The following is a 25,935-nucleotide window of genomic DNA, read 5'->3' as shown; positions in this document are numbered from 1 at the left end:
TGTGCAAAGTTCAGTTATTGGAGATCCAGTCCTCTACAAAACTAAAATGCCAGGTGGACAGTGGGATCATACAGGAAGGCAGTTTCACTGGTCTCCTCTTGGGGCAAGGCCACTTATTGCCTGCAGAAGTGGCGACCATACCTGGAAGAGCACACCTCTGTGTAACCGCCCACCACGAAGAGCATGCAAAAGTGGGGACCAGTGGACAAAGCCAGCCATCAGCCAGGGACCACGTGCTCCTTTTATTCACATGCTCACAATGTCACAGGCTCCAGAGACATTTACTACAGGATAACTGCAGGGGGAAATCCCCATGCTAGATATGCTCAGGACATGCTGCAGGTGCCCACCGGGTCCTTCCCACTGTCCCAGGGCAGCACCAGAGCACCTAGAGGTCCTGAGCAGGAAATGAAGCTCCAGGTGCTACCCCCTCCCCACCTCCCTGCACAGCCTGGGGGCACCCTGGTGAGCTGTACAGGTGACCAGGACGGCTTCAGGCTGGATTGATGTGCCCGAAGCCAGGCTCCTTGAGGCTGGGGATGTCGTTCTTCCTGTAGAAGTCGGCCTCCACGTGGTTCACGCGGTTGTGGTCCCGGTTCAGGGGCTCCACTGGCTGGTGGATGCGCTTCCCATAGACAGAGGACATCAGCACTCCCACGGGCCTCTCCTGCTCCTGGATGTGGACAGACCTCTTGTTCAGCTTTCCCAGTGCTCATCAGCACAGCCGCCCAGGTCCCACCCAGAGGGCCAAGCAGGTGCCTGCCCCCACACAGGGCCTCCCCAGCTTCCTATAGCCTCCTCCACACTGAAGCAGAGGGTCCTCTCAGCCATATCAGACCCTGTCCCCTTCTCAGAACCCTCCAAGGTCCTCTAGTCATTCAGAAGGCAAGATCCTGCCCCTGGGGCAGGTACCCTGACCTCAGCATCCTGCTGCTCCTCCGCCCCCTCCCTCCCTGCCTGCTCACCCTGGCCCTCCTGCGGCCAGCCTTTCTCCCTCCCCTCCTCTCCTTCCCCAGCACCACAGCAGCGCTCTCCGGCCTCTGGGCCTTTGCTCATACACAGTTCTACTTCCTGGTCACATCTCTACCCTGCTTCTGCAGGGCCCTTCACTCCACCGAGTCTCGGATGCTGCTGTCCTGCCCGACCCCTAGATGGCTTTCTTTCCTGCATGCACTATCACCTCCTACACTTCTGCTCACTATTTCTCTGCTTTCTGATTTTCTCTCTTGGAGGAGTGTCAGCTCTGAGAGGCCAGAGCTTGTGTCCTGTTCCCCTTTTGCTCAGGGACACACGGGACACAGCCCTGGGTAAGGAGCCGAGCCTCGCTCTCCTCATGAGAAAGGCACTACCTTCACTGCCAACTCAGAGCATCGGGGTGGAGGGAAGCAGCAGCAGTGTCCCTGACGTGGTACCTGCACCACCTTACTCATGTCAAGATAAAACAACTGGAAATGTGCTGAGGGGAGTATAAAGAAAACACACAGGCAAAATCTGTGACCCACGTGGAGGCCCCCCTGCGGCGTTTCCACTGCAATTTCCGTGCAAGGTATCAAAGGGAAGACCACACTTCCTCAGCACCTACTTGTGTAAACCCACTGTGCGCAGATCAGACTTTGAAAGATAATGGCAGAGCATGGAAAGGCTGTGGCAGGGTCCACCCTGGAGGCAGACAGGCCTGACCAGGCTGAGGAGGCATAGCCCCTGGCATCCCTCCTGCCAGGATCCCCACCCCCTCACCCTGCAAGACTCGCCAGCTCTGCTGGTCACTGCCTGTGCAGCCCACTGCAAGGTAGCTCCTCCCTTTCAGAAACAAAGGTGGGACCACAGAAGGGGACTGCCCAGTGTGTGTGGGCATGGTAGTGTGGTAAGGGAACCTGGGAGTATAGTCTGGAGGGCCTGACTTCACCCCGGGAAGAGTACGGCAGCCAGGCCAGAGGCTGAGCAGAACTGCTTCAGCTGTTGGAAAGAATTCCCTGGGTTTGCTCTCCTTAAATTGTTAAATTTCATACAACCAAACAACAGAATCAGGAAAATGAGTGCACAAACCATGTCAGAATAGAAGGACTGGAAAATTAGCTTAGTCTCAGCTGCTTAGCCCGGTAAGATAGGAGAGGCTCAGAAGGGAACATAAAGCAAGTGAACACAATATTAAATAGATGTGGGAATACATCTTAATATTTAAATACACACAGGCACACACATGTATGCAGGTCACACATGGACATGCATCTGTGTGCATATAAACACATGTGAACGTGCATGTAGCACATGCACACATGCTGGGGCACACATGCTCATGTGTGAGTCCACATGTACACACATGTACACCAATGCACATATTTTTGTTGATCTGTTAATTTGTTTGTGTCCTGTCTTGATCTTACCTCCTCATTGATATGGAGACCCAGACCTTTGGCGTGTTCTCTGTCATCGCGATGCAATTTCTGGTTATAATCTAAGCGCCTCTTAAAAACACAATCGTAGAGGGAAACAATCCCTGTCTGGGAATGAAAAGGGAGAAAGCCACGGGTTATTGGAAGGCTGGGTGCTGGTGGCTGATGGGGCACAGACGCAGGGCTCTCTGATGAAGCCTGGCGGAGTGCTGGAGGTCCCAACTTGGGACACGTGGTGGGAAAGGTCAGTGCTCCAAGCACAGCCCAGTGTGCCCATGTGCAGGTGGAATCCCAGGCCCCACCTGCAAGACCGGGACACTGAGCACCCCAGGACGGAGCCAGGGCTTCTCCATGCCCTTCTCAGTTCTCCTGTGCTCCCTCCCTGCCGGACGAGGCTCCCCAAGTTCCCTTCCCAACTGACTCCATCTCCAGGGCTCAAACCCGTCTCAGTCTACTCAGGCTGCTATAACAAACCACCATGGACTAGGTGCTATAGGAACCACAGAAATCCACTTCTCAGTTCCAGAGGCTGGAAGCCCAGTGTCTGGGTGCTGCCGACCAGTGTCTGGTGGGGTCTGCTTCTGCTTCTTAGATGGCACCTTCTTACTGTGTCCTCCCATGGTAGAAGGGGCACACAAGTGCCCTTGGGCCTCTGTCATAAGGGCACAGTCCCATGCGTGAGGGCTCCGTCCTCACAACCTGATCACCTCCCGAAGGCCCCAGTCCTCATACCAGAACACTGGGTCAGGTTCCGACATAGGGATACGTAGGGAACACAGACACACTATAACAAGACTATTTCTACAGATGTGTGTCCAAGGGTGTGTGTGTGTGTGTGTGTGTGTGTGTGTGTTCTTTATTTCTACATTTTTTTTGTTGTTATTTCCCAAATAATCTATGGTAAGCTTATAATGCTTGAAAACACTAACACCACCTGACTGCTAAAACAATAAGACCAAACAGGACTTATCCTTTACGTTACCAGATAATTGAATTGTTCTACATGCAAACCCCTCTCATGAAAGACAAAAATATTTTCTTTAGTCATGTGGTAGCTATAGTACTTTGCAATTCGAATATATTCTATGTATACTATATGTTTATAAACATACATAACATAAACATACATATCACATGTTTAAATGTACTATGTACTCACACACAACTCTGACGTGTGAGAAAATGACCCCACTGAATCTGTAATATCTCTAGGTCTTGATCCCAACCAGGTAGTCTTAATCCTTCAGGAATTCAAGAAGTGACTTATCTGGAAACAGGGTCAATCCTGGGCTTCCAGTCTGATGGCCTTCTCTAATCCATTCACTCCCAAAGGCCCCACCTCTGAACACCCAGTGAACTTGGGGGTACCTTTTATGATGGGGGTTAAATGTCAATACAGGAACCTTCGAGGGACACTGAAACCACATACAAACACTGCGACAGTAGACCACTGTGCTGTGGGGGTGCACACGGAAGGCTCCTCTCCACCTACAGCGTCTACACAGGCCTCCGGACGGGGGAGACTTCTTAGTGCCAGGCCTGGGGGCCACCTGAGAGAAATCAATGCCAGGTCACAAGCACCAACTACTAGGAAGCCATACTACACTTTTAACAATGCTCAAAACACAAAGAGACAAAGGCGGCAGCCATTGCAAGAGAAAAATAAGTATTTTCTGTTTTGCTGTTTTTTATAAATCTATATCGTGTGAAATAGAAGTAATTCCTTGAGAGATTTTAATTGCAAAATACCAGGAAACGCAGATGCTCTGCTCTGTAATAGCATCTAAACTCCAATTGGTTTTTACTTGAGGCTATAAAGGAATGAAAGAAAAAAAAAAAAAAAGATCAGTAGTCAAAACCCAGGAAAGATAGGCACACTGTGGCTTTGATTAGGTATTGGAAATGGACAGTCACAGAGCTCATTGTGGCTGCCTGCTGCTAATAATATATTTTTTCTTTTCATCCTGATTTTTCAAGGATAGAAAAAATTCATTTTTACTATGGAATATTCTGAATATGCAAAATTCACCCAAAGAAAAGCAATCTGAGGTTCTAATCACTCCATGCCCAGCAGCAGTGAGGTTCCTAATAAAGACTGAGATGACCAAGGCTCGCTCTTGATAACGAATTCTGGGATGGGAGGAGGCAGTGATAGTGATCACTTCATAGTGTTTCAGGAGAACTGTCTAGAAAGAAAAGAATTGGCCTTTTTTTTTTTTCTGTAAAGCTACACACTATATGAGGTTTGTTTGGTGTAGGGAAAAAAATGACCTAGTATTTTCTTTCTCGTTTGGATAACAGTGATTGCACTGGGACTCTCTTCTAGAGTCCATCCTTCCATCTTAGGGGCACTTCTTCCCAGGAAAAGGCCAGGACTCCAGGGTCCTGAGCTGCTTGAAGGGGGAAGAAAGTGCAGCCCAGGGTTCGGGGCGGGGAGGGGGGATCTGCTTCCCCAGCTGCTAGTGCTGCCTCCCCCTGGTGGTGCTGTCTCCTGACAGAGCACGTGGGACAGGAAGTGGCTTTATAAGAGAGAGGGAGAGAGACCAGAGGAGACCACTGCCCACTCCCTGTCACCTGGGATGCCCTACACTGCCTTGAGACTTTGCCAGCAAGAAGGTCATCACCAGGTGTGGACCCTGGGACCTCCAGAACTATAAGCTAAATAAATTTCTTTCCTTTAGAGAGTTACCCAGCCTTAGGTATGTCATCACAGTAATGAAAAATGGACTAATACAACTACTGTGCAAGGTCTACCCTTAGCCTTCAGGATAGAAATGGGGAATCCCAACCCTAAAGGAGGCTACAGTTCAAGAATGAAAAAAAGCCCAGGAAGTAAAAACTACCATATACTAGAAATGGAATAAGAGAGGTATGTACAAGTACAGGACAAGCAAGGCCTTGTTTGAGTTGGGGTGGGCAGTGGGTGTGACTGTCTGCAGGACAGGGACCACACCACGCTGCTGTAGCTACAACTCTGGGAACAGCCTCTCTGGGTACTGCAGGTTGGCTTCTGTAATGGTTTGGATCACAAATGTCCCCCAAAGGCCATATGTTACAGGCTGGGTCCCCAGAGTGGCACTACTGGGAGGTAGTCTTAATCCTTCAGGAATTCAAGAAGTGACTTATCTGGAAACAGGGTCATGGAAGATGAGGTCACACTGCAGCCTCATCCGTTAGGACTGGTGTTTTCTGGAAAGGGGAAATTTGGACACAGAGATGTACACAGAGGGAAGAAGTGTTGAAGAGACCAGAGAGAAGGTGCCCCTCAACAAGCCCAGGCATGAGGCAGGAGTCCACTCTCCCCCAGGAGCCCTCCCAGGGAAGCCCCTGCCCACACCGCTACTTCAGACTGTGGCTCCAGAGTTGTGAGCATGCGCTCCTGTTGCTCCATGCCACCAGGTCTGTGGCACTCAGCAGCTCCTGCAGACAGGCTTGGTAAGGAGAAGCCATCCTTTGAACAGCTCAGAAGTCAGGTGGGATAAAAATCAAGGTCACTGCCGCAGGCCAAAGTGACATGGACTCTTGAGTCAGAAGCACTTAAGAGCCAGTGTCCAGGGACTCTGTGCTTCTTCCTATGGAGGTGACAGTATCCTGTGCGGTGGGCACTGAGTGGACGCTGATCAGATCCACCCAGCTGACCCCTGCTGGACATTAAGTTTATGGATTAGCCTTGCTTTAAGCTGCTGTCTTAGTGACCTTTTCCTGCTGTGACTAAATGATCCAATCAGCACATCCGTAGAGGAGGACGTGTTTATTTAGGGGCTCACAGTTTCAAAGGTCTTAGTTCATAGAAGGCCAGGTCCATTCCTCAGGTTTTGAGGTGAGATAGGACATCATGGCAGAAGAGTGTGGCAGAGGGAAGTAGCTCACATGGTGATCAGGAATCAGAGAGAGACTCCACTCAGCAGATACAAAATATATACCCCATAGGCAGGTCCCCAAGGAACCACTTCCTCCAGCCACACCACCTGCCTCCAGTCACCCCTCAGTTAATCCCATCAGGGATTAGTGCACTGATTAGGTTAAGGCATGACCCAAACATTGCTCCTCCAAACCTTCTTGCATTGTCTCACATGTGAGCTTTTGGGGAACACATCACATCCAAACTATAACAGCCCCTGAGGGCAGGGGCTGCTTGACCAGTGCAGGTGGGTGAGTGGAGAAAAGGTGCCAGCTTCCCGCTGTGGCCCTCAGGACCTGTCCTGGAGCTTTGGCCTGTACACGTGCCCACTGCCTCCTCCCTGCCTTGGAGGCTGTCTCAGATGCCACACACTCTTGCATGAACCGCAGGAGAACTGGTACCAGAGCCCTTCTTTCCCTCCTCCCTTTCAGCCCATGGTAAATATAAATGCACCTTCCATTGTCAGTTTAAATGATGTCAGTTCTATGAAGAAGAATCAAGTAAGACAATAGAAATGAGCCCCTTCATAATAGGACTGTGACTGGAGCAATGCCACGTGCTCAGCCAACACATTTCCTCTTCCAGAAGATCCCGAGAGGCAATTCCCGGGTTCCCTATAGTCATGCTGCTCTGGGAGCATGTGTGCAGACGCAGCTAGGCCGGTCCTCGCAACCTGCTGAAGTCCTATCTGGAGAATTCAGAGCACCCAACACAGCGTTCCAGAGTCCCAGGCCCTGGCAATAGAAGGAGGGAGACTGGTTCCCATGTCATTGCCACCTGGGGAAACACATGTGATGAACTGTAGGTGAGAAAGAAATCAGCTTCTCTTATGTGTCCCTTAGCATTAGCAGTAGTAGTACTAGGACTTGAACCCAGGGGTGCTTTACTACTACCTAATCCCCAGCCCTTTTGACTCTTTATTTTGAGGAAAGATCTGGCTAAGTTGTGAAGGCTGACCTTGAACTTGCCATCCTCCTGCCTCAGCCTCCTGTGTTGCTTCGGCGACAGATGTATACCCCCGCATCCGGCACCTTCATCATGTTGAGTCCAGCGGTGCAGCTGTGCTTAATCACCCCCTGCTGGAGTAAAAGCCCAGTTCACAGTGGGTGCTGACGATGTGGTGGAACTATCCCCATGACCAGTTGCAGGCTGGCAATTAAACAGAGGTCAGAAGCCATGCTGAAGATGGGCTCTTGTGGCTCGGGCACTCCTCTGCTGGGTCAGCCTCTGAGGGCTCAGGGTCTGCGGGCTGCTGGCCCTTGTTGACTAATACAGAAATCAACCCCGGGGTGGGCGATGCCCATCTCCTCCTTTCACTATCCACAGACCGTGACCGCCTCAACTTGAGAACTTCAGTCCAAACTGTCCGGGGTTGTAGGAACCACTTTTAAAACTGACAATTCCCAAGGGAATCCAATGCAGTTTTGTTTGATTCATAAGAGCCTCGTCTTCCTTCTGATGAATCCAGAACACTGCCTGGGAGTGCGGGAATGCGTGAGGCTCAGTAAGGTTATTTTCATCAAGTTTAACAACATTTGGATTTATATCTCCTAGGCTGCAGCGTGTCGAGGACAGAACGTTACCATTCTCCAGGGGGCGATGCTCCCCTGTTCTCTGTGGTCTGTCTGTGGCAGAGATTCTGTTTCTTCTTCCAGTACCTGAATATTGTCCTTTGGGAAATTTTATAAATTTTTTGATAATCTGAATGTTTTACTCTTGACGTGTATCTGTTTCCCACTGTGGTGTGCTCCAAGGCTTGCCTCAGTATTGGGGACGGGAGACGTGGGAACTGTGGAGCTAGCTCTTCCATGGACTCCAGTGCCCACCAGGCCCTCTCCCCAGCATTTCCCGTCACACCCCGCGTGTGAAACTCTCACCCCGTCTTCTCTGGGTCAAACCTACTGGGGAAAATGCTCTTTCTTTTCTCATGTCATTTGCTTGTTATTCCAACACCTGCAGCGGTTGGATGTGCCTCATGGGTTAGTCAGGTTTTCATCACTGTGACAAAAGCCCGAGAACACAACGTAGAGGAGGGAGGGATCATTTTAACTCACTGGTTCAGAGGTTTCACTACGGTCAGAGGGGTCCGTTGATTTGGGCATGAAGTAAGGCACAGTATCTTGGTGGAAGGGCAGGGCAGAGGACAGCTGCTCAGGTCAGGGCAGCCAGAAAGCAGAAAGGGAAGGGGCTGGGGAGTAGCCAGGAACAGAGTCACCCTTACAGGGAATGACCCCGGTAGCCCACCTCTTCCACTAGATCCCACCTCTTTCCACATCTCCCAATGACACCATCACATTAAGAATCCATCAATGGATTAATCCACTGATGACATCACAGCCCTTATGGCCCAACGACTACCTAAAAACCCCACACCTCTGAATATTGCTGCACTAGGGACCAAGCCTTCAACACAGGAACCTTTGGGGTCTTTTTATATCCAAACCATAACAAATAGTCATGTGTAGGGGACATGTTGCCCAGGATGGCAGTAATGGAAGATAGAATGACATCTTTAAGAGGGGGGCCTGGAGGAAGGTTCTGAGTCACAAGGGCAGGCTTTCAGAAGGGACTGTAGGACCCCAGTCTTTCTCTCTGCTTCCTGGCTTGAGATGTGACCATTTGCTCTGACTTGTGTTCTCCCCGTTTCTACCCAATTCATGAGGAAATGCAGCAAGAGGTAGTCCTTACCACAGCCCTGCTCTGCTGTTTTGACTTTCAGCTTTCAAACTTGTGAGCTAAATAAACCTCTGTGTCAGCTGTTTTGTTATAGTAATGAAAAGCTGCCTAATGCAATCCCTTAAAGGGGGGTGAATTTAAACACGACTAACATATTCTGTTCAATGAAAAGAACAAGCTGCAAATATATATGTACTTATTTATGTGATCTGCATGTGAATGTGATCTTGTAAAAAATGTTAGACACCTCAGTTCACACATGTACACAATGACACGACACAGTGTGCCTGCTCATACAGGTGCTACGATGGGTAGGAACACTTCATCTCCCCAGGGAAGCACACGCCTGCCTCCTGCTCACTCATTCTTCCCTCATTGCTGGGTTTGCAAGTGAAACTGAACCCTGAACTCAGGCCCAGCTGCCCTTCCTGAGGATCTGCCCACCCAGGAGGAAGACATTCATGCCACTCTGCTGCCTTGGGTTTCCCGGGGCAGGACCTGGGCAATAAAAATGCAACTAGCATAGAATGAGAGGAGCACTTACCCAGATACCTTCCCCCAGGGGGAGAGCGAAGCCCAGGGCAACCAAAACAGCAGAAAACCGACACAGAGGCCACTGCTGAGTCCAGGAAGCCTGTCTTCCAGACAGCAGGTGGCTTGTGCCTGTGTCTGAAGACTTTGCCTTCCGTGTACTCACTCCTCATTCATTCCTGCCGCAGGTACTCCCAGTGCACGAGGGGAGGGGCGGGGGGGGGGCACAGATTGCTGAGGAGACGCAGTGATGGAAAGGATCCCCGCCCTCATGCAGCCCTTCTGAAGTGGGAGAAAAACAACAGCAAGATAGCTAAGCGAAATGCTTAGCAGGTCGGCCACCAGTAGGTGCCAAGGAGAAAAACTGGCTTGGAGAGGGGCAGGAGCTGCCTGGGGAGGAGTCGGCTTCCTGCTGCTCCTGAGGGCTCCACTGGAGGGCACTGGGCAGGGGTGGGGGTGGGGGGCTGCTGCACAGCAGAGAGAAAGCGCCTGGACTTTAACAGGTGACCAGTGACGGCACTGAGTTCCCCCTTCACAGCCCCTTAGGAATGGCCGAGTGCTTGTGGCAAATGTGCTGACCAAAGTGAAGAGGAGCCACAGGGGCCCAGGTGTCGGGGAACAGACAGATGTGAATAGTGGGGACATGAGGTGAAGGGAATGATTCTGTAAAATGGCCCACCATGCTGACCCCCACGTCCTTTCTTTCCCAAGAAGCAATTTACGGGCCCTGTCAGCCTCATGAACAGGCTAAGTCCTATTCCTCAGCAAACTACCGGACCAGAATAGTGTCAATAAGAAAAACCCAAGTTGCCCAGAAGGAAGAGACTTTGTGACCCTTTTCACAGTCCACCTCCTGAAATTCTGGAAGATAAGGATGATTTCACCTAACCATAAAATCCATAAGAATTTATGGGTTAAGAATCCAGTAAGAAGTGGTCAGCTTGGGCCAAGGTGACCTAGACTTGTCATGGCAGGGACTTAAAAGTCTGACATCATCCTGCTATCAGCCAAGTCAAGAGGTGGATCTGGGAGGACTCTCTGGGAATTTCTCTGGGATCCCCAATAAAACTGGAGTGCAGGAGAGACATTTTGTCCCTCTCCTTTCTGAAGGGACCCACTGTCTCCCTTGAGAGTGTCCCTTTCCTTTTTTCTATCCCTTCAATAACTCATACCTGTTACTCTGAGCTGTGTCTGACTTCTTTCTGAATTGATTGCAAGAACCAGGGTTTGAACAGGTGGGTCTTCATGCTGCCTCAGTGTCTCTGAAGGCTTCAGTGCAAGGGGAACTCATACTGAGCACCTGCTGTATACAGGACCCCTGGACAGTAGGCCTCCACCCGTCTATTCATCAAGTGCGTGCTGGCTGCCCTGGGCAGGGGAACTGCAGTCACCAGGAAGACGGAGTTCTTCACAGAAGGCTGGGTCTGCCCTGGCTCCACGCCTTTCCCACAGTGCAGAATCCCCCCAGCTAATCCCACCAAAGCTCCAAGACCATACAGTAAACCTTCCTCAACACAGAGACTCCCACAGTCCACCCCAGCACAGGACAGAATATTCTAAAACTGCTTAGCCTTTTTTTTTTTAATGTAATTCCCAGACTTTAAGGAATTTAATCAAAACCTTCACAGAAGGACATTCTCCTTTGACTCGCCTCTTCCATTTCAGTAGCAAAAATGCTGCACAAGGCAGAGAAAGAAAAAAGTAATTTTAAAATGCCATTGAACTGATCTGCTTTGCTGCCACTGGAACCATATTTCACAGGAAGACGCCTGCTGCTAACACTCCCCAGGGAGCAGCACCGGAGTCCACCACGTTTCAGCTGGCAGCTCGAGAGGACAGATTTGTCTTCCAATTCAGGGGCATTACCAGGGCTTTAAATACGTGTGCAGCCTTCAGCGGTGAACTGTGAGGGCTCCCTGGGGCAGCCGCGTTGGAGGATTAGGAGCCATCAGATGGAGGCTCTTAGATTCTGCCCTCACCCGTGTTAGTCTCGGACAGTGAGGGGAGGTCAGTGAAATAAGAGGTTGGCCTCTGGGCCCAGCACTTAATGGAAGGGAACAGTCACAAACAAAGCAGGTCACAACAGCTAAAATACGATGAGCTTACTCCGAGCCATTTTGCACCTACTAAGTGATTCTTGAAGAGCTCTATGAGGTTGGCACCGTCTGTTTTGTGGATGATTTGTTAGCTTTTCATTGCTGTGACCAAAACACCTAACGGTAACAACTTAGAGGAGGAAATGATTATTGTGGGCTCATGATTTCAGAGGTTCAGTCCATTGCTGGCTGATTCCATTGCTCTGGGCCAGAGTAAGACAGAACATCATGGTGGAAGGGCGTGGCAGAGGGAAGCTGCCATTGTGGTCAGAAACCAGAGAGAGAGGGAAAGCAAGGAGCCTGGGACAAAATATATAATCCCCAAGGTCATGCCCCCAGTGACCTACTTCCTCCAGCCATGCCCACCTGCCAGTAGTCCTTTCTGATTATTAATCCACCAATGGATTAATCCATTGATGAGGTTACCACTTTCATAATCTAATCATTGAACCTCTGAAATCATGAGCCCCAAATAATCTGAACATTCCTGCACTACCTAACACATGAGCTTTCCAGGGGACAATAGGCCATAACAGATGGATAAAGTGAGAGTGTTTGGGAAGTTGGTTAGTCCACATAGCTAGTAAACATGGAGCCACGATATTTGCAGGACTCTATAGCCTGTATTACTAACCACTACATGATCCCTGTAAGTTTACATAGTCATTAACTGTCTCAGTCCATTCCAGTTGCTATAACAAAATATCGTAGAGTGGGTGGCTACACACAAGAGAAATTTATTTCCCACAGTTCTGGAGTTTGGGAAGTGTAAGATCAAGGTGCTGGCAGATTCAGTGTCTGGTGAGGGGCTGGTTCACAATGGTGCTTTCTTGCTGTGTCCTCACATGGCAGAAGGGGCAAGGGATCTCCAGGACTAACCCAAGCATGAGGGTTCAACCTTCCTGATCTGAGTGTCTACCAAAGGCCCTGCCTCCTAATGCTGTCACTTTGAGGGTTAGGATTTCTACATATGGATTTGCATGTAGGGAACACAGCTTCACACCTTAGGACGGACTTGAGTCCTGATTCTGCAATGTTCCCGCTCAGCTTGAGTAGAGCCTGAGATGGTTTTAGGTGCAGTTGCTTTCTCAGGAAGCCTGTGGCACAGAATTCACTTTCTTTACTCTAAATGATCTGATAATCAGAATCCTGCAGCTAACTAAATACCAGTTCATATAATCTTGAGGAGTGGTAGCCAGCTTGTCAAAGGGCTGGAACATGTCTTTTGTTGTTCTTGTGCTTTTACAACCCTTTATTTAGGTGTTAATATTCTGCTGCATAACTTTCTTTCATGTGATACTAAAGAATTCAGGGCTTCAATTTTTTTTTTTCTGTGACCTCATCTAGCAAAACTGTGCTAAGAAAATTCCCCCAAGATTCACTTGGTATTTATTATGTTCTTCATGCCATTCCTAGCTCCCCAAGGCAGAATACAACAGAGCAGAGGGTAGGGAACTCTCCGAATGCAGTAATATAACAGAGCAGAGGGTGGGGAACTTTTTCTGTAAAGGAACAGTTACTAATTGTTTCAGGCTTTGCAGGTCACATGGTTTCTGTCCAAAATTATTCAACTTGGTGCGATAGTCAAATAAGCATGAGGCTGTGTTCTGATAAAGCTTTATTTGAAACAGGAGGTAGAGCAGATTCCAACCTTCGAGCCTTGGTGTGCCAACCCCCGCATTAAAGGCACACACTTCCTGGTTTACTTCTGATTTTCCAAGTGACAAGGCCCCAGTCACTTCACCCCTCCCATGTATTTCTGCCCCTTACTTTGAACTCAGGAAGGTGAAGCCATTTATTAGACTGTTAAATTTAAGAAGAATATGCTGGGCCTGCCTCCTCAACTTTGCCTTTTCCCTTGGCCACATCTGGTCCATAGGAACTGGTGTCCTGCTCTGGGGTCCCTAGCTGCTGTGGCTGAGTGGATAAATCAGCCCAACTCTACTCAGTTCTGAGCTGCAGTGTCTTCACATCCATGTGCCCAGAGTCCTGCAACCTGGCTCTCATCTCTGACAAACATACATCTCGTCCCTCATGTGTTTGGTCTTTTTTCATAGTTCTTCACAGCATCGAAGTGGCATTTGACAGAACCCCTCAGAATAGTGTGTTCTGAATTTTTACTTTATATCCAAAAGCCAGACCAATTTTTTATTCTCTTGAAAAACAGCATAGATCTTGAGACATCAAGACTCTTTACCTTCTTGGCTATTTACCTCATATTGTGTATTAATGTTATTCATTAATCGTAAATTAATTGGCTATCATACAGTCATTGCATTATTAAAAGGCAAAATATATTTAACAAGTGAAATTATTTACATATAACAGTTCTTTTTAAACATTGTTCTGGGGGGGCTGGGGCTGTAGCTCAGGGGTAGAGTGCTTGTCTAGCACAGGTGAGGCACCATATAAAAAAATAAATAAAGGTATTGTGTCCATCTACAACGAAAAATAAATTCTAAAAAAGCCACTATTCTTGGGAGGGAAACTGAGGTCCATGGTAGCCTTGAGGCTGGGAATCACAGCTCTAAACCCTAGAAGAGTCAGCAACAGGACTGTAAGGACAGATTTGATGGCAAATACCTACTATGTTCTACCTGTCTGTCCTTCCACATGGCTTCCACATGGCTCAAAGGCAAGCAGAGGAGCTGCCATTGCAAGAGATGCTCTCAGGTGCAGGCTGGGCCTATGGTTGCTGTCCTGGTGTGCTTCCGCTGCAGGAAGCACTGTACACTGGAAGCTTCAACAACAGAAGCGTATTGCCTCACAGTTCAGGCAACCCAAGGTGTGGGATGGAGGCGATGGCAGGGTTGGCAGAGACTATGTGGGAAGCCCTGTTGAACCCTCCTTCCGTGGCCTGCACATGGCCTCTGCCAATATCCCTTCACCACATCTCCCTCTGTGCATGTTTGGTCTCAGTCCCAATTTCCCCTTTTCATAATGACGCAAGTCATAGGGCAGTAGGGTCTACCTCAATGACGTCACTTAAATTTGATTACCAATGTAGAATCCCATCTCCAAATCAGGTACCAGGGATTAGGACTCCACGGAAATTGTAGGCGACATCCTTCAACCCCTAAAACCAGGAACAGCTGTTCCTGTCTGGAAGGCTAAGTTCCATGGTGTACCCTGACACTTTATGTGTGTGAAAATATGCCAGTGTGCGCAGAACTAATTTGGATGAAATTTATTTGGGCTCTGGGACTGTGGGTGGGATGGAGGAAAGGAATAATTTGTTTTGAGGGAACACCTAAAACTTAATGAGTGAATGACCTTCCTACCGCATACCTGGTTAATGATACCCCTCTTTTGGGCCACTCGTGCAACCAGGATAGCAAAGATAAGGAATGCCAGGTGCTGAGCTATCTCTGCAGGCTGAGGTCCCAACCAATGTCCCTTTTCAATAATGACACCCTGCATCCTGTATCCTGAGGAATAAAACCCTGGAGACATTTAGCACCCATGAGAAGAAAGGAATAGATGGCCCCTGACAAGGTCTGAATTTGCTGCTGTTGCTGTGTGGCCTTAGACCTGTGGAGCCTTTCACTAGGCATGTGGAGTTTGGGGCCAGGCCAGAACATGATGCCAGTCCAGCTCTCAGCAGGCTGTTGGCTAGATCGCCCACTTGTTTTGGGTGGCGGGACATGCAGGTGGCAGGAGGTTCCCATGCTCTGGACCCTGTAGGCATTGTCCCTGGACCCACCTGCCACAAACAGACCCTAGTCACAGATTTTAGGGGTCCAGACGCCTAGCAGCTTTCTCCCTTCCTGGAAAAGCACCCTTGGCTAACTCAGTGAGGATCCTTCATTCACATCCCTCCACGCCCCTCCACCCCACTCCTAGTCTTGGCTGGGAACATCCTCTCACACACCAGCTTCTGTCTCTGTCCAACTTCCTCCCCAAGGGACTTCATCTTACACTGATGGTCCTGTAGCCACACTCTTTGGGGTTCACCTGCCTGGAGGAGGAACAACCTCCTTCTCTTGCCCATTAACGTACAGCCCTCTGGGTCTTAGCAAGCCCTGCAAGGTACAGCCCTTCCGTGAAGCCCCGCTCCCGGCGCCCCACCCACTACCCTGACAACAAAGCCCCGCTCCTCCTGGGCCCTGATCCCCAGTGCAATGCAGCTTGCCCTCTGCACCACCAGGGGACCAGAGGAGAGCGCAGCCCCAACGCTGCCCACAGGGCGACTCTGCCTCAACGATATCTCCTTGGCTGTGATCTCACTCCCAAGGCTCCAATGGTACTGTGAAGCCCCGCCCCAGGCCGCAGCCTTGAAGCCCCCGCCCAGATCCCGGCAGTGAAGCGCCACTCCAGGGCCCTCCTCTGTAGTGAAGCCAGGTCCCCCTCACCACTTCCTCAGCAGCGAAGCCCCTCCTGAGGGCCCCTTCCAAACTGAGAGTTCCCGCTCTCTGATCCCGAAGACCTACCCCAAACCCCTCCCCGGCAGTAAAGCCCCACCTGGGTCACCTCCTCGGCAGTGACGTCCCGCACCGGGACCCGCCCAGCTGTGAAGCCCCGCCCCTCGCTCCTCAGCGGTGAAGCCACGCCCCAGGCACCCGCCCCAGCTGTAACGCCCCATCCCGGGACCCCTCCCAGCTGTGAAACCCCGCCCAGCTGTGAAACCCCGCCCCCGGACCTCGCCCAGCTGTGAATCCCCGCCCCCGGACCTCGCCCAGCTGCGAAGCCCCGCCCAACCGTGAAGTCCCACCTCAGGCCCCCGACCAATCTGTAACGCCCCGCCCCAGGCGCGCTCCGCCGCAGGGAAGCCCCGCCCCAGGCACCCCGGCTCAGCTGTGAAGCCCTGCCCTGGGCCCTTTCCTCAGCAGTGACGCCCTGCCCCAGGCCCCGGCCCAGCTGTGAAGCCCCGCCCCGGGCCTTCTCTCAGAAGTGACACTCCGCCCAAGGCCCTTTCCTCAGCAGTGACGCCCCGCCCTAGGCCTATCCTCAGCAGTGACGCCCCGCCCTAGGCCTGTCCTCAGCAGTGACACCCCGCCTCAGGCCCCCGCCCTGCTGTGAAGCCCCGCCCTGAGCCCTTAGCAGTGACGCCCCGCCCCAGGCCCGCTCCACAGACGTGAAGCCCCACCCGAGGGCTCTTCTTAACAGTGAAGCCCGCCCCTGGTCCCCGCCCCAGCCCGCTCCTTGGGGTGAAGCCCCGCCCCAGGCCCCGCCCAGCGGTGAAGCCCCGCCCCGGTGAAGCCTCGCGGGGACTGTGCGCCTGACCCCAGCCCTGCTCTGCCGCTAGCGCTCACCTGGCTCGGGCGGTAATAGTAGCTGTACTCCTTAGGGTCCTGGCGCCTCGGCGGGACGTAGCTGAAGGAGGACAGCGCGGAGATTGGCGGCGGCCGGGGCTCGCCCCGCAGCGTGGCGGCGGTGATCTCCTCGTCCTCCTCGTCGCTCCCATCCATCGTTCCCTTGGCAGCCACGGTGCGTCCCGCCTGCCCAGGGGCACAGTCCAAGTCCTTGGGCCAGGTTGCCCAGCGCCCGCGTTAGTCCGTTGCCTGGAAACCTGGGCTTGGCCACCAGGCCCTAGGGACTGCGAGCGGGTGGGGGCGGGGCGCCTGGTGCGCTGGCCACACCAGGGAAGGGGTCCAGCTGCGGGGCCCAGGGGAGACGCTGCCGGGACTGCCCACGCCCACCCCATCTTTCCTCGCGCGCTATTGGTTGCTTTACTCTCAGGTCACTCCTGTGGCAGTTAATAACCCAGCACCACAGTGCCCCCCGGAGCTGGAGGTAGGGCCTGGAAACAAGCAGACCCCGCTCCTGGGTGCAGACAGAGAAGAAAGGTGAAGACGACTAGCAGAGGGTCTAGGGCGCCAGGGTCCAGCAGAAACTGAGAGCCACGAGTGTAATTCTACATTTGCTAAATAACCACATTGAAAAGGTGTCAAGACACCAGTAATATTAATTGCCCTATTTAACTCAGTATGTCCAAACATTGTCGTTTGAGCATGTGGCACTAGCCACGTTTCAAGTGCTAAATAGCAACACGTGTCTAGTAGTTACAGCATTGGTCAGTGGTGGTGTAAACCACCCGTGAATTAAATCAATGTAATTCAGAATCAGGCAAACTCAGCTGCTCTGTGGGCGTGTTCTAGAGACTCTGCCAACCTGATTCTATTGGCTTCAAATGTACTGAGCTGTGAACTTATGATTTGTGTGTGGGCTGGACATGGTGATGGTTAAAAAAAAAAGGTAACATGCAGACTAGTACTTGAGAGGCACACTCTAACCGGAGCCACAAAGGCTGGTTTAGGGATGCTGCCTGGGGAGCAGCCCTAGGAGAGTCTGGAAAGTGCTTTCCAGGAGATGGAAGGGCAGTGTGGCACCTGTGGCTGAGCCCTTGGTGATGTGGTGAAGGATGCGTTGAGGGTGGTGGTGCTTCCTGCAGGAGTAGGAGACTGGCAGGTGGACAGAGGGGCAGGAGTCCGATTGAGAGGTCTGTGGGACAGAGGAAGGAGTAGTGTCCTGCCTTCTCTTCCACTGGCAGGTATCTAGTTTACAATCTTGATGCAGGTTGGTGGCTTAAGATGCCCCTTTGCCCAGGCACCTTGTGGTACTTCTCTGTAGAATACACCTGGGCAGGATATGACTCTCATGTCTATGGGGTCATATTGCTTTCTTTGTCCTCATAACACGTCTGTTTGCTCCCCTGGCAGAACACACGAGTCAAAGATCACACACCCTCCCACAGTGTTCCCAAGCCCCAGGGAGACATATCAGCCTCATTGGGACCCCCGGAGAGGTGGACATCTCCCTGGTGTTCAGAGATAGATCACTTCTCTTTATTGTGAAGTGAAGGAGATGGGGGCTGTCATCTTTCTCCCATGGCAGAAGTCATGGGAGCATGACTCATGATTTTCTAGCCTCACGATAATCAGAAAGAAAGAAAAAAAACTTCTATAATCTGCCCCTTTTGATGTCTCTAACCTCTCTCAACCTTTCCAAAGATGGGACATGAGAGGTCTACTGAGGGTCATAGACTTTGCAAGCCTTGCATAGGTGATCTGGTGTCAGTTTTTGTAAAGTGCAAGTAGATGACACCAATTACTTTGGGAACTCAGCCAAAATTGAGACTGAAATCATTTAATTGCAAAGTCCTTTTACATGTGCGCCTTATAGATGTGCATCTGTTTGCTTCAATTTAAGCAGGTGTCATTTTGTTATTATGAAAGGAAAAATTACTCAATGATACTTGCTAAAGCATAGGAAGAATTTACTCAGCACCATCACCTATATATAGGGACTCCAGTGGGGATTTGAGTGGAGGAGAGACATCCAGACAACTCCAAATATAGTTCAGGCAAGTGGGAGTTTATAGCCAATGAGCAGGGTTGGGGTCCGTGGGTGAGAAGTGACTAAGAGCAAACATTAGGGGCAGGTGGATTCTGACAGGACAGAACTAACAGGATTCCTGCTACAGGTGGGCCAGGGAGATCAGGCATCCTCTGCAGGATGAGGAATCTGATCAGATATGAAGGAAGGGGATTCTGGCTAAGCTGACTTAGCAGGATTCTTTTGCTGAAACTTAATTTCACAAGGAAGTGCACAGATGGGCAAAGGAGAAGGTTCAGAAGTCTGACTAATGTTTGGCCACGCCAAGCCTCTCTGTCATTGTGTCCTAGATTGAGAGCTCTTGGGGGCAATTGAGAGCTCAGGGAGCCCTTTCTTCCTGGGTGGCTCAACTCCAGCATTCAGTAGGTACTCAGCAAGTGTTTGGTGACAAATGTGCACAGTTACTATAGATTGAGTTTCTTCTAAAAGATGAGTCTAAACAAGGGCTTGGATGCTCTGGGTTTATTTGACAGGTGACTCCAGGGAGCAAGAGTGAGGAACCAAGAGGAATGAAAAGCAGAAGAATCCATGTCCAGATGCCTCAACCAGATCACTACTGAGGGAAAGTGGTGCTCAACTGGGTCCAGACCTTTCTGAGGAGCCTAAAAAACACAGGGTATTTTCTGCATCAATGTTGATGTGTGTTTTATCTCTTGCTCATTCTCCTTGGGTGAGGCTCATCTCTTGTTTACTCCCAAACTTGACCTCTGCCCTGTGCTTCCATCTTCTTGGTGTCAGAGAAGCTCTGGGGCTGACAGAGAAAGGCACAGGGCATCTAGTTGAGGTGAGATGCTGCAGGGTGTGTCACCGCATCATGGAGTGGTCCAGCAGCACTGAGAGGATGAAGGGCAGGGTACCAGAATTGCATCAAACAATAGGTGAAACAAATTTTGGTAGTTTTGAGTATTAAGATATTTTAATTCTTTTATAAATATCTTTCCCCACGTTATCATATGTATTTCAGGTACATTAGTGGAGTAAAAAGTTTAAAAAAATGAGTTTAAGTCTCTCATGTCTGTAACTTACTTTCAAAATTATATGCCAGGAAAAAGGAAGGACAGAAGAAACATGCAAATCCTCCTTTGAAAGGAGGCAAATCAACAGGGTAAGGACAAAGTGGGTATGAGGAAGCTTGCAGAGATCAGATGAGCCTGAGTGTTTAAGATGCCCACCGGCGCACTGTGGGATGTGCAGCATCTAGATGTCATGCCAGTCCCATGGACTTTGCACTCAGAGCGCTAGGCCTGATTTCCCTTACTCAGCTTGCTCAGGGCTGACCTTCTTTCTCACTGCTCTGCCCTAGGTGGACCAAGTGCTCACTAATGGCTGTGTGTGCAGCACTGTGATGCTGATCTACCACAACTGCTGCTGCTTGCATCTCTTTCCCTATGGGAGGTGTGAGCCAGTACTATGCAGGGGCATCATGAGCTTAGGGAGATGGGCAGTTTGCAGGAATTCAGAAGGTGGGAGTCCATACTGCAGCTGAATGCCTGTGCACTTTCTCTGGACAATGGAAAATTTTAGGACACTTGGTTAGATGCACCTTTTCTGTTAATCTGAGGCAGAGGAAGAGAAACCAAAGGTGGTAGCTGACATGACATTTTCGGTGTGATCTAGGTACATCTTGCATGGCACATATTGCTATTCATTCTGAGTCTTCATAAACTCTGACTTTTGAAGCTGAGAAGACCCATCAAGTTCATTATGCCAATGAGAAGACTGAGATGTGGGGGAGACTAAGTGACTGGACTCAGGCCACTTGGCCAGGGGTTGCTTCTCTGAAAGAAATACAAAGTACATGCAGAGCAAGGGGCTGACCAGGGAAAGACGCTTTCTCCTTAGGGCTCTCAGGCCACTCTGAGGCAGGCCATGGCCTTAATGGCATGATGCTCTAGACCCTGATTCACAGCTGTCAGGCAGAGCAGCCTGCTCATTCTACCTTGAAAACTAGTTGACTGAGGAGGAAAGGGAAAGCAGCCTACAACTGTAATATGAAAACTCTCCTCTTCCAAACATCTTCTGTTGGACATGCAGAGGTTTTTAAACAAGCTTAATGTCTACATTTAAAATTTAAAGCATTTTTGATTATTGTTTTAGGATTGCACTGTAAACTTGTTTAAGTGGCCCAGCATAACTGAATTTCAATTCACAGACTCTGACATTTCTTAAAATGAATTGAAGAAGTACTTCTCTGCACTTGGTATCTTTTACCATGATTCTGAATAAGTTAGATGGACCTTGAAACACTCATGTCTGGAGTAGCTAGGAGGAAGACTGCTTAGTCATTCATCCCAGGAAATTGAAAGGGTATTATGAAGTTGAGGGTAACTTGCTGGTACTAGTTTGAAATCCGTCAGTGCTGTGAGGACAGCAACATGACAGAAAGCCACTGTCGATCTTTCAAAACCATAACTGGATCATGGACATGGGCAGTGGTCAGTGATGGGACTGAACAGACCTTTGCCTCCCTTGATGTCTCTTCCCTGATAAAGAAACATAAACACTCTGAGTAGATTTGCAAAACATGCTTATCTGTTTCCAGTAGGCTGACCACTCGATTGAAGGAGGGAGTGCCCACAGCAACTTTAAGTATTAAACTTATGAACTGAGACTTTTAAATGAAAACTTAATTTTGGTTTGATTACCTTGTTACTTTTTAAATAAAAATGTGATTTTTTTTTGGTGACACCTAAAATGAAAAATAAAAACATTGATGACTGTAGCAATGAGCGAACCACCCTCCACCCTGCAGGGATCAGGGTCCCTTAGAAGAGGCTTAATCCTGGGCCTGAGACAGGAAAAGGGTAAGAAAATCCATGAACATTCTGTTTTACAAAGAAAATTTCAAAAATTATAACAAAAAATATGACAAGGTCAAAAGGACAAAGGCCAACCAGAAGGGTACCCCACTGGTCCAAGTGGATAATTTAAGCATCAAAACGAGATGTACAAAGGCCTGAAGCACATCAGTTCATGAAAACATCCTAAAATAAAAAACAGCTAGACTTCTAGCCATTTATTCTAAAAATTGATACAGGATCAAAGCATTTGTTTCTTGTCTATAATCCTTATTCAGAGTGCACAAATGCTTGATGGGAGATATTTCTTCTTTATAAATAGACACAAGATAGTTAAATGTAGAAGGAATCAGAACTAGTGAAATGATGGATTCAGCCACGCAGATGCCAAACTCATTAGGGGAAAGGTTAATGTGTAACCCATGGTGTCAGATGAGGCATATGATATAGGAACTTGCTCATCAGTCTGCATCACCAAGAAGGGACAACCAGATTCCATCACAGAGCAAATTCACAGCATGCCTATGACGCCTCGTGGCTCAAGAAATTCAAAGTGAATTCAAGCAAGCTTCTGGATATAGCTTTCAACTCAATGGGAAACAAGGCAGGTAGAGGAAGAAGAGAACAGTCAAACAACAATGTGGGCCATTCTACAAGGCAGCTCCTCTAATTCTTCCCACAAGTTAATGACATGAGAACCAGGCTAGGGTGGGGCAGTTATGACGTCAGAGCCTTATGTGGTGTAACAGACCATAGCCAAAGGTAACATGCACTCTTTGGATTCCGACTCGACAAATAAATGCATTATTTTTGAGCCACTATAGGAAGTAACCATAATGTAATATATTAAGCCACTGTAGGAAGCCTAAAATACAGTCCAGATATTAAATGGCAGGGAGCAATCATTAATTTTACCAGTTGCAATAATGGATGGATGAAATAAAAGAAAAACATTTACTGGTTTTAAGTGCATATTGAAGTATTTAGATAAAATATGATAGCTTGAATTTCTCTAGACACATTCCAGTAAAAAAAGGGGGGGGACGGGGGGGAGAGAAAGGGAAAGAACAGATGAAACATGACTGGAAAATTATGGTAATTTTCATGCCAAATAGAGGGACTCGTGTGGATCCATTATACAATTCTTTCAACTCTTCTGTGATCAAATTTTTCCATAATAAAAGTTAAAAACAGTAGGGTTATTAGGAGATATTGTTTCATGCAAACATCAGATCCCAAAATATCAGTTCAACCCACAAATAGTGTGAATTATATGCCAGAGACCGTGGGAGTCATCCAGGAGAGAAATGTTTTTTTTTTTTTTTTCTGAGATGGGATAAAAAATACATAAAAGCACAATTTCTTTTGATGGAGTTCAACAACCAGAGAGCATCAAAATAAAGTTAGGTTTTCTCACTGGAGCAGCATGGGTGCTGCATACCAGAGGAACCAAGAGGCACCCATAGCCAAACAAAAGGACAGAGGCTTCTTATAGGACTGGGGGAAGGGTACCAAGCAGTGAAGCTGGACTGGAGAGACTCAAGCACAGGGGATTTGCATGTTCTGTAACACCAAGTCTGGCCAGAACATCAGATTCAGGATCCTCAAAGCTACAAAGGGAAACGTTCTGTCCTAAATTTCCAAATCAGCAATCTGGTCGGATATGGAGAAAACTTCTGTATGTCAAAATGTCCCAGGTGGCTCAGATCCTGTAGACAGTAGCAGGACCCCACATTTTCTTGATCTGATTTCAAATAGCACAGGTTTTGCTACCCACAAAAACTTGTCACAGGCCACAGGGGAACCCCTGGATGTACTGAGCAGCAAGTCCTGTTCCTGCCTGCAGCCCAGTCCTGATGTGCATGCCTGTCCCCCGGCTGTGTAACTGAGAAGGCTACACATAAACCCATTCATCAATAGCACCCAATATCTGCTGAGCACTGGCCACTGCCCAGGCACTTGGCCAAACAGCTTTCAAGGTATCTCAAGCTATCCCCCTACATGAGATATCCAGACTCCTATCAGATCTGGATGCATTTCTAGTTTGGGGAATAGCACCTTCAGAGGCTGATTTGCCTAGTTCACTGCCAAGAAGCCAAGCTACCTCTCTGGATTTGCACATCATCCAGCACGTGTAGCTTTTTCAGAGGGAATTCACTCAAATGTAATGAATTCTGCTCCCTTGTAGTTTCTCTTCTATTTGAAAGATATTTACCAAGTATCCACATGCCCTCAAATGATCCAAGATTTGGGAGGATACTTGTCTTCAAGGTTCTCCCTGACCCCACGATAGGCATCTCTTCATACCAGGGCAGTGTTTGTGCTCTCCTGTGTAGGCCTGATTCATGCCAAGAGGAAGGTAAGGAAAATGGCCTGTTTTGTTAATGCAGAACTGCCACCATGTAACCCCCCACCCCCATCCAATTTCTCTCTTACAGACACACACACACACACACACACACACACACACACACACAGGACCCACTCTCTCCTCCAGGAACAAGGATTTAAAATGCTGTAGCCTAACTGATGTTATAAACTTTTCTGCCCCCTAGCGTCAGGTGGAGGGGATATCAGTACTGCTTTGCTGCTTCAAGGGTTATGCTTGCAAAACAGTTTTTTTTTTTAACCTATTTTTATTTGCTTTACTTTTGAAAGCTAACATAGCAAGATCATGCCTTATTCAAAACTGTCAAATACACAGTACAGAAAGCTATCAGTATGAGTATGCATGTTCACTCCACTTTTGCTTGCACAGATACACATTAAAATTCAGAGGCATGAAAATTCAATTTATAAGGATTTGGCTTTCTGACAGAGCTTGCCAAGTTCACTGCTACCTGTGACACCACCAATCCTGTATCTATAGCCTAAATCACTTCCATAAACACATGCACATTTTCAGGAAGTTTTTTTGTTTTCTTTTTGAACAGCCAGAATTAGGCCTGTCCCCTTTCTTGGGATGTCCCTTTTGGCTTTGTGTGGATCATTACAGACATGGACATTATACCCACAGACCCTCCTTTCTTTCTTTTAAAATCCAGCCTACAAATAGCTCCAAGTGGCCTCATTCCCATTCCAGTCTTGTGCGAGCTCCTGGGGTGCCAGTGGGCTCAGCAGGCTCATCACCTGCCCTTACCTGTTTAGGTCACCCAACCCCCAGGCCTGTAGCAGGGGCTTCTTCCTCCTGCCCTGGAGCTCCAAAATCAAGTGTCAGAGTTATGAGTAAATGGAGTGGGCAGGGGAGACCACAGGAGACAAAGTCCAGATCAGGTTGTGACTAAAACTGCAGTGGGAAGAGCATCTGATTCAGATGAAGGCGACCAGGAGAAGAGGTCACCAAGGATCAGGACTGAGATGACAGAGCAGGTACGAATGCTCCAGGCAGCTTTCTTTCTTCACAGTATTTCTAACAGATTAGCACTACATGTTTGTGGGTCAGTCTCTTTCCCTCTTTCAACTGTGAGCTGTTAACCTCCACCACGGTTCAGGGATGAGCTGACCATGGTGACCCTGGCTGGCTGGTAGGGAACCAGAGCACACACGAGACAAAACTGGCACTAGTCTGGATATCAGCAGGAAGGAATTGTGAAAGGGGTTCCAATATCTGATACGATCCTGAGCAGACCTTGGGCCCCATGTCAAGAACACTGGTTTCAGGAAGTCTAACTGCTGTGAAAAAGTTCAAGTCAGCTAACTGCTCTGGTCTTGTCAGACTCTGAGAGACTGTCAAGGTCATCTGGAAAGACAACTCCTCAGAATCTGAGGCCCCTCTCTCCTGACCCTCTCTGCAACCATGGCACACTTGTACCAGGGACCTGAGAGCTCACCTGGTCTCCATTTGCTATTCTGCAGAAAGAGAACCCAAGCTGGAGTGAAGGGCACAGAGGGCAGGGTGGAAATTGAGACACTGTTAGCTAGCGCTGTGCGGGCTCACTCTGCAGGCATCTCGTAAGCACACTTTACGTGTTCACTAGTTTAATCCTTGGTTCAGTTGTGTCCCCTGGTATGTGTGAATGTGACCTTACTTGACATTGGGTTGTAAAGACTTAATAAAGTCAAGATGAACTCGTTAGGGTGTCTTAATCCAACACGGCTGGATCCTTCTAAGAGGAACACATGCATGTGGCCATACAGGGGGAATGATGTGCAACAGACATGTGGACAAGGGCCATGTGTGAGCAGCATCGTAACACACAGACACA

At 49.1% G+C, this 25,935-nt stretch overlaps 1 protein-coding gene across 1 annotated transcript; it reads right to left on the bottom strand.

Annotated features, from left to right (window-relative positions):
- Positions 1-493: 493 nt before the first annotated feature.
- Cfap90 (cilia and flagella associated protein 90) lies at positions 494-17,017 on the bottom strand. Its single transcript, XM_076856224.1, has 3 exons — positions 16,850-17,017; positions 2,385-2,501; positions 494-673 (listed from the first exon to the last, which is right to left on the bottom strand). The coding sequence occupies exons 1-3, from the start codon at positions 17,003-17,005 to the stop codon at positions 494-496; spliced, it is 453 nt and encodes a 150-aa protein (XP_076712339.1). The 5' UTR covers positions 17,006-17,017.
- Between the last annotated feature and the right edge of the window lie 8,918 nt (positions 17,018-25,935).

This window comes from Callospermophilus lateralis, chromosome 5 (genome assembly GCF_048772815.1).
Source record: "Callospermophilus lateralis isolate mCalLat2 chromosome 5, mCalLat2.hap1, whole genome shotgun sequence".
NCBI classification, from domain to species: Eukaryota; Metazoa; Chordata; class Mammalia; order Rodentia; family Sciuridae; genus Callospermophilus; species Callospermophilus lateralis.
Note: the sequence above shows the minus strand (reverse complement) of the source record. Positions and strands in the feature narration are given on the sequence as shown.

What these genes read in the sequence shown, in the direction of transcription:
- Cfap90 (XM_076856224.1), bottom strand. Translation starts at nt 17,005, where the DNA reads ATGGATGGGAGCGACGAGGAGGACGAGGAGATCACCGCCGCCACGCTG. An exon ending in ACTATTACCGCCCGAGCCAG is followed by an intron (nt 2,502 to 16,849) that starts GTGAGCGCTAGC and finishes TTTCATTCCCAG; the next exon opens with ACAGGGATTGTTTCCCTCTA. An exon ending in GTCTCCATATCAATGAGGAG is followed by an intron (nt 674 to 2,384) that starts GTAAGATCAAGA and finishes GTCCACATCCAG; the next exon opens with GAGCAGGAGAGGCCCGTGGG.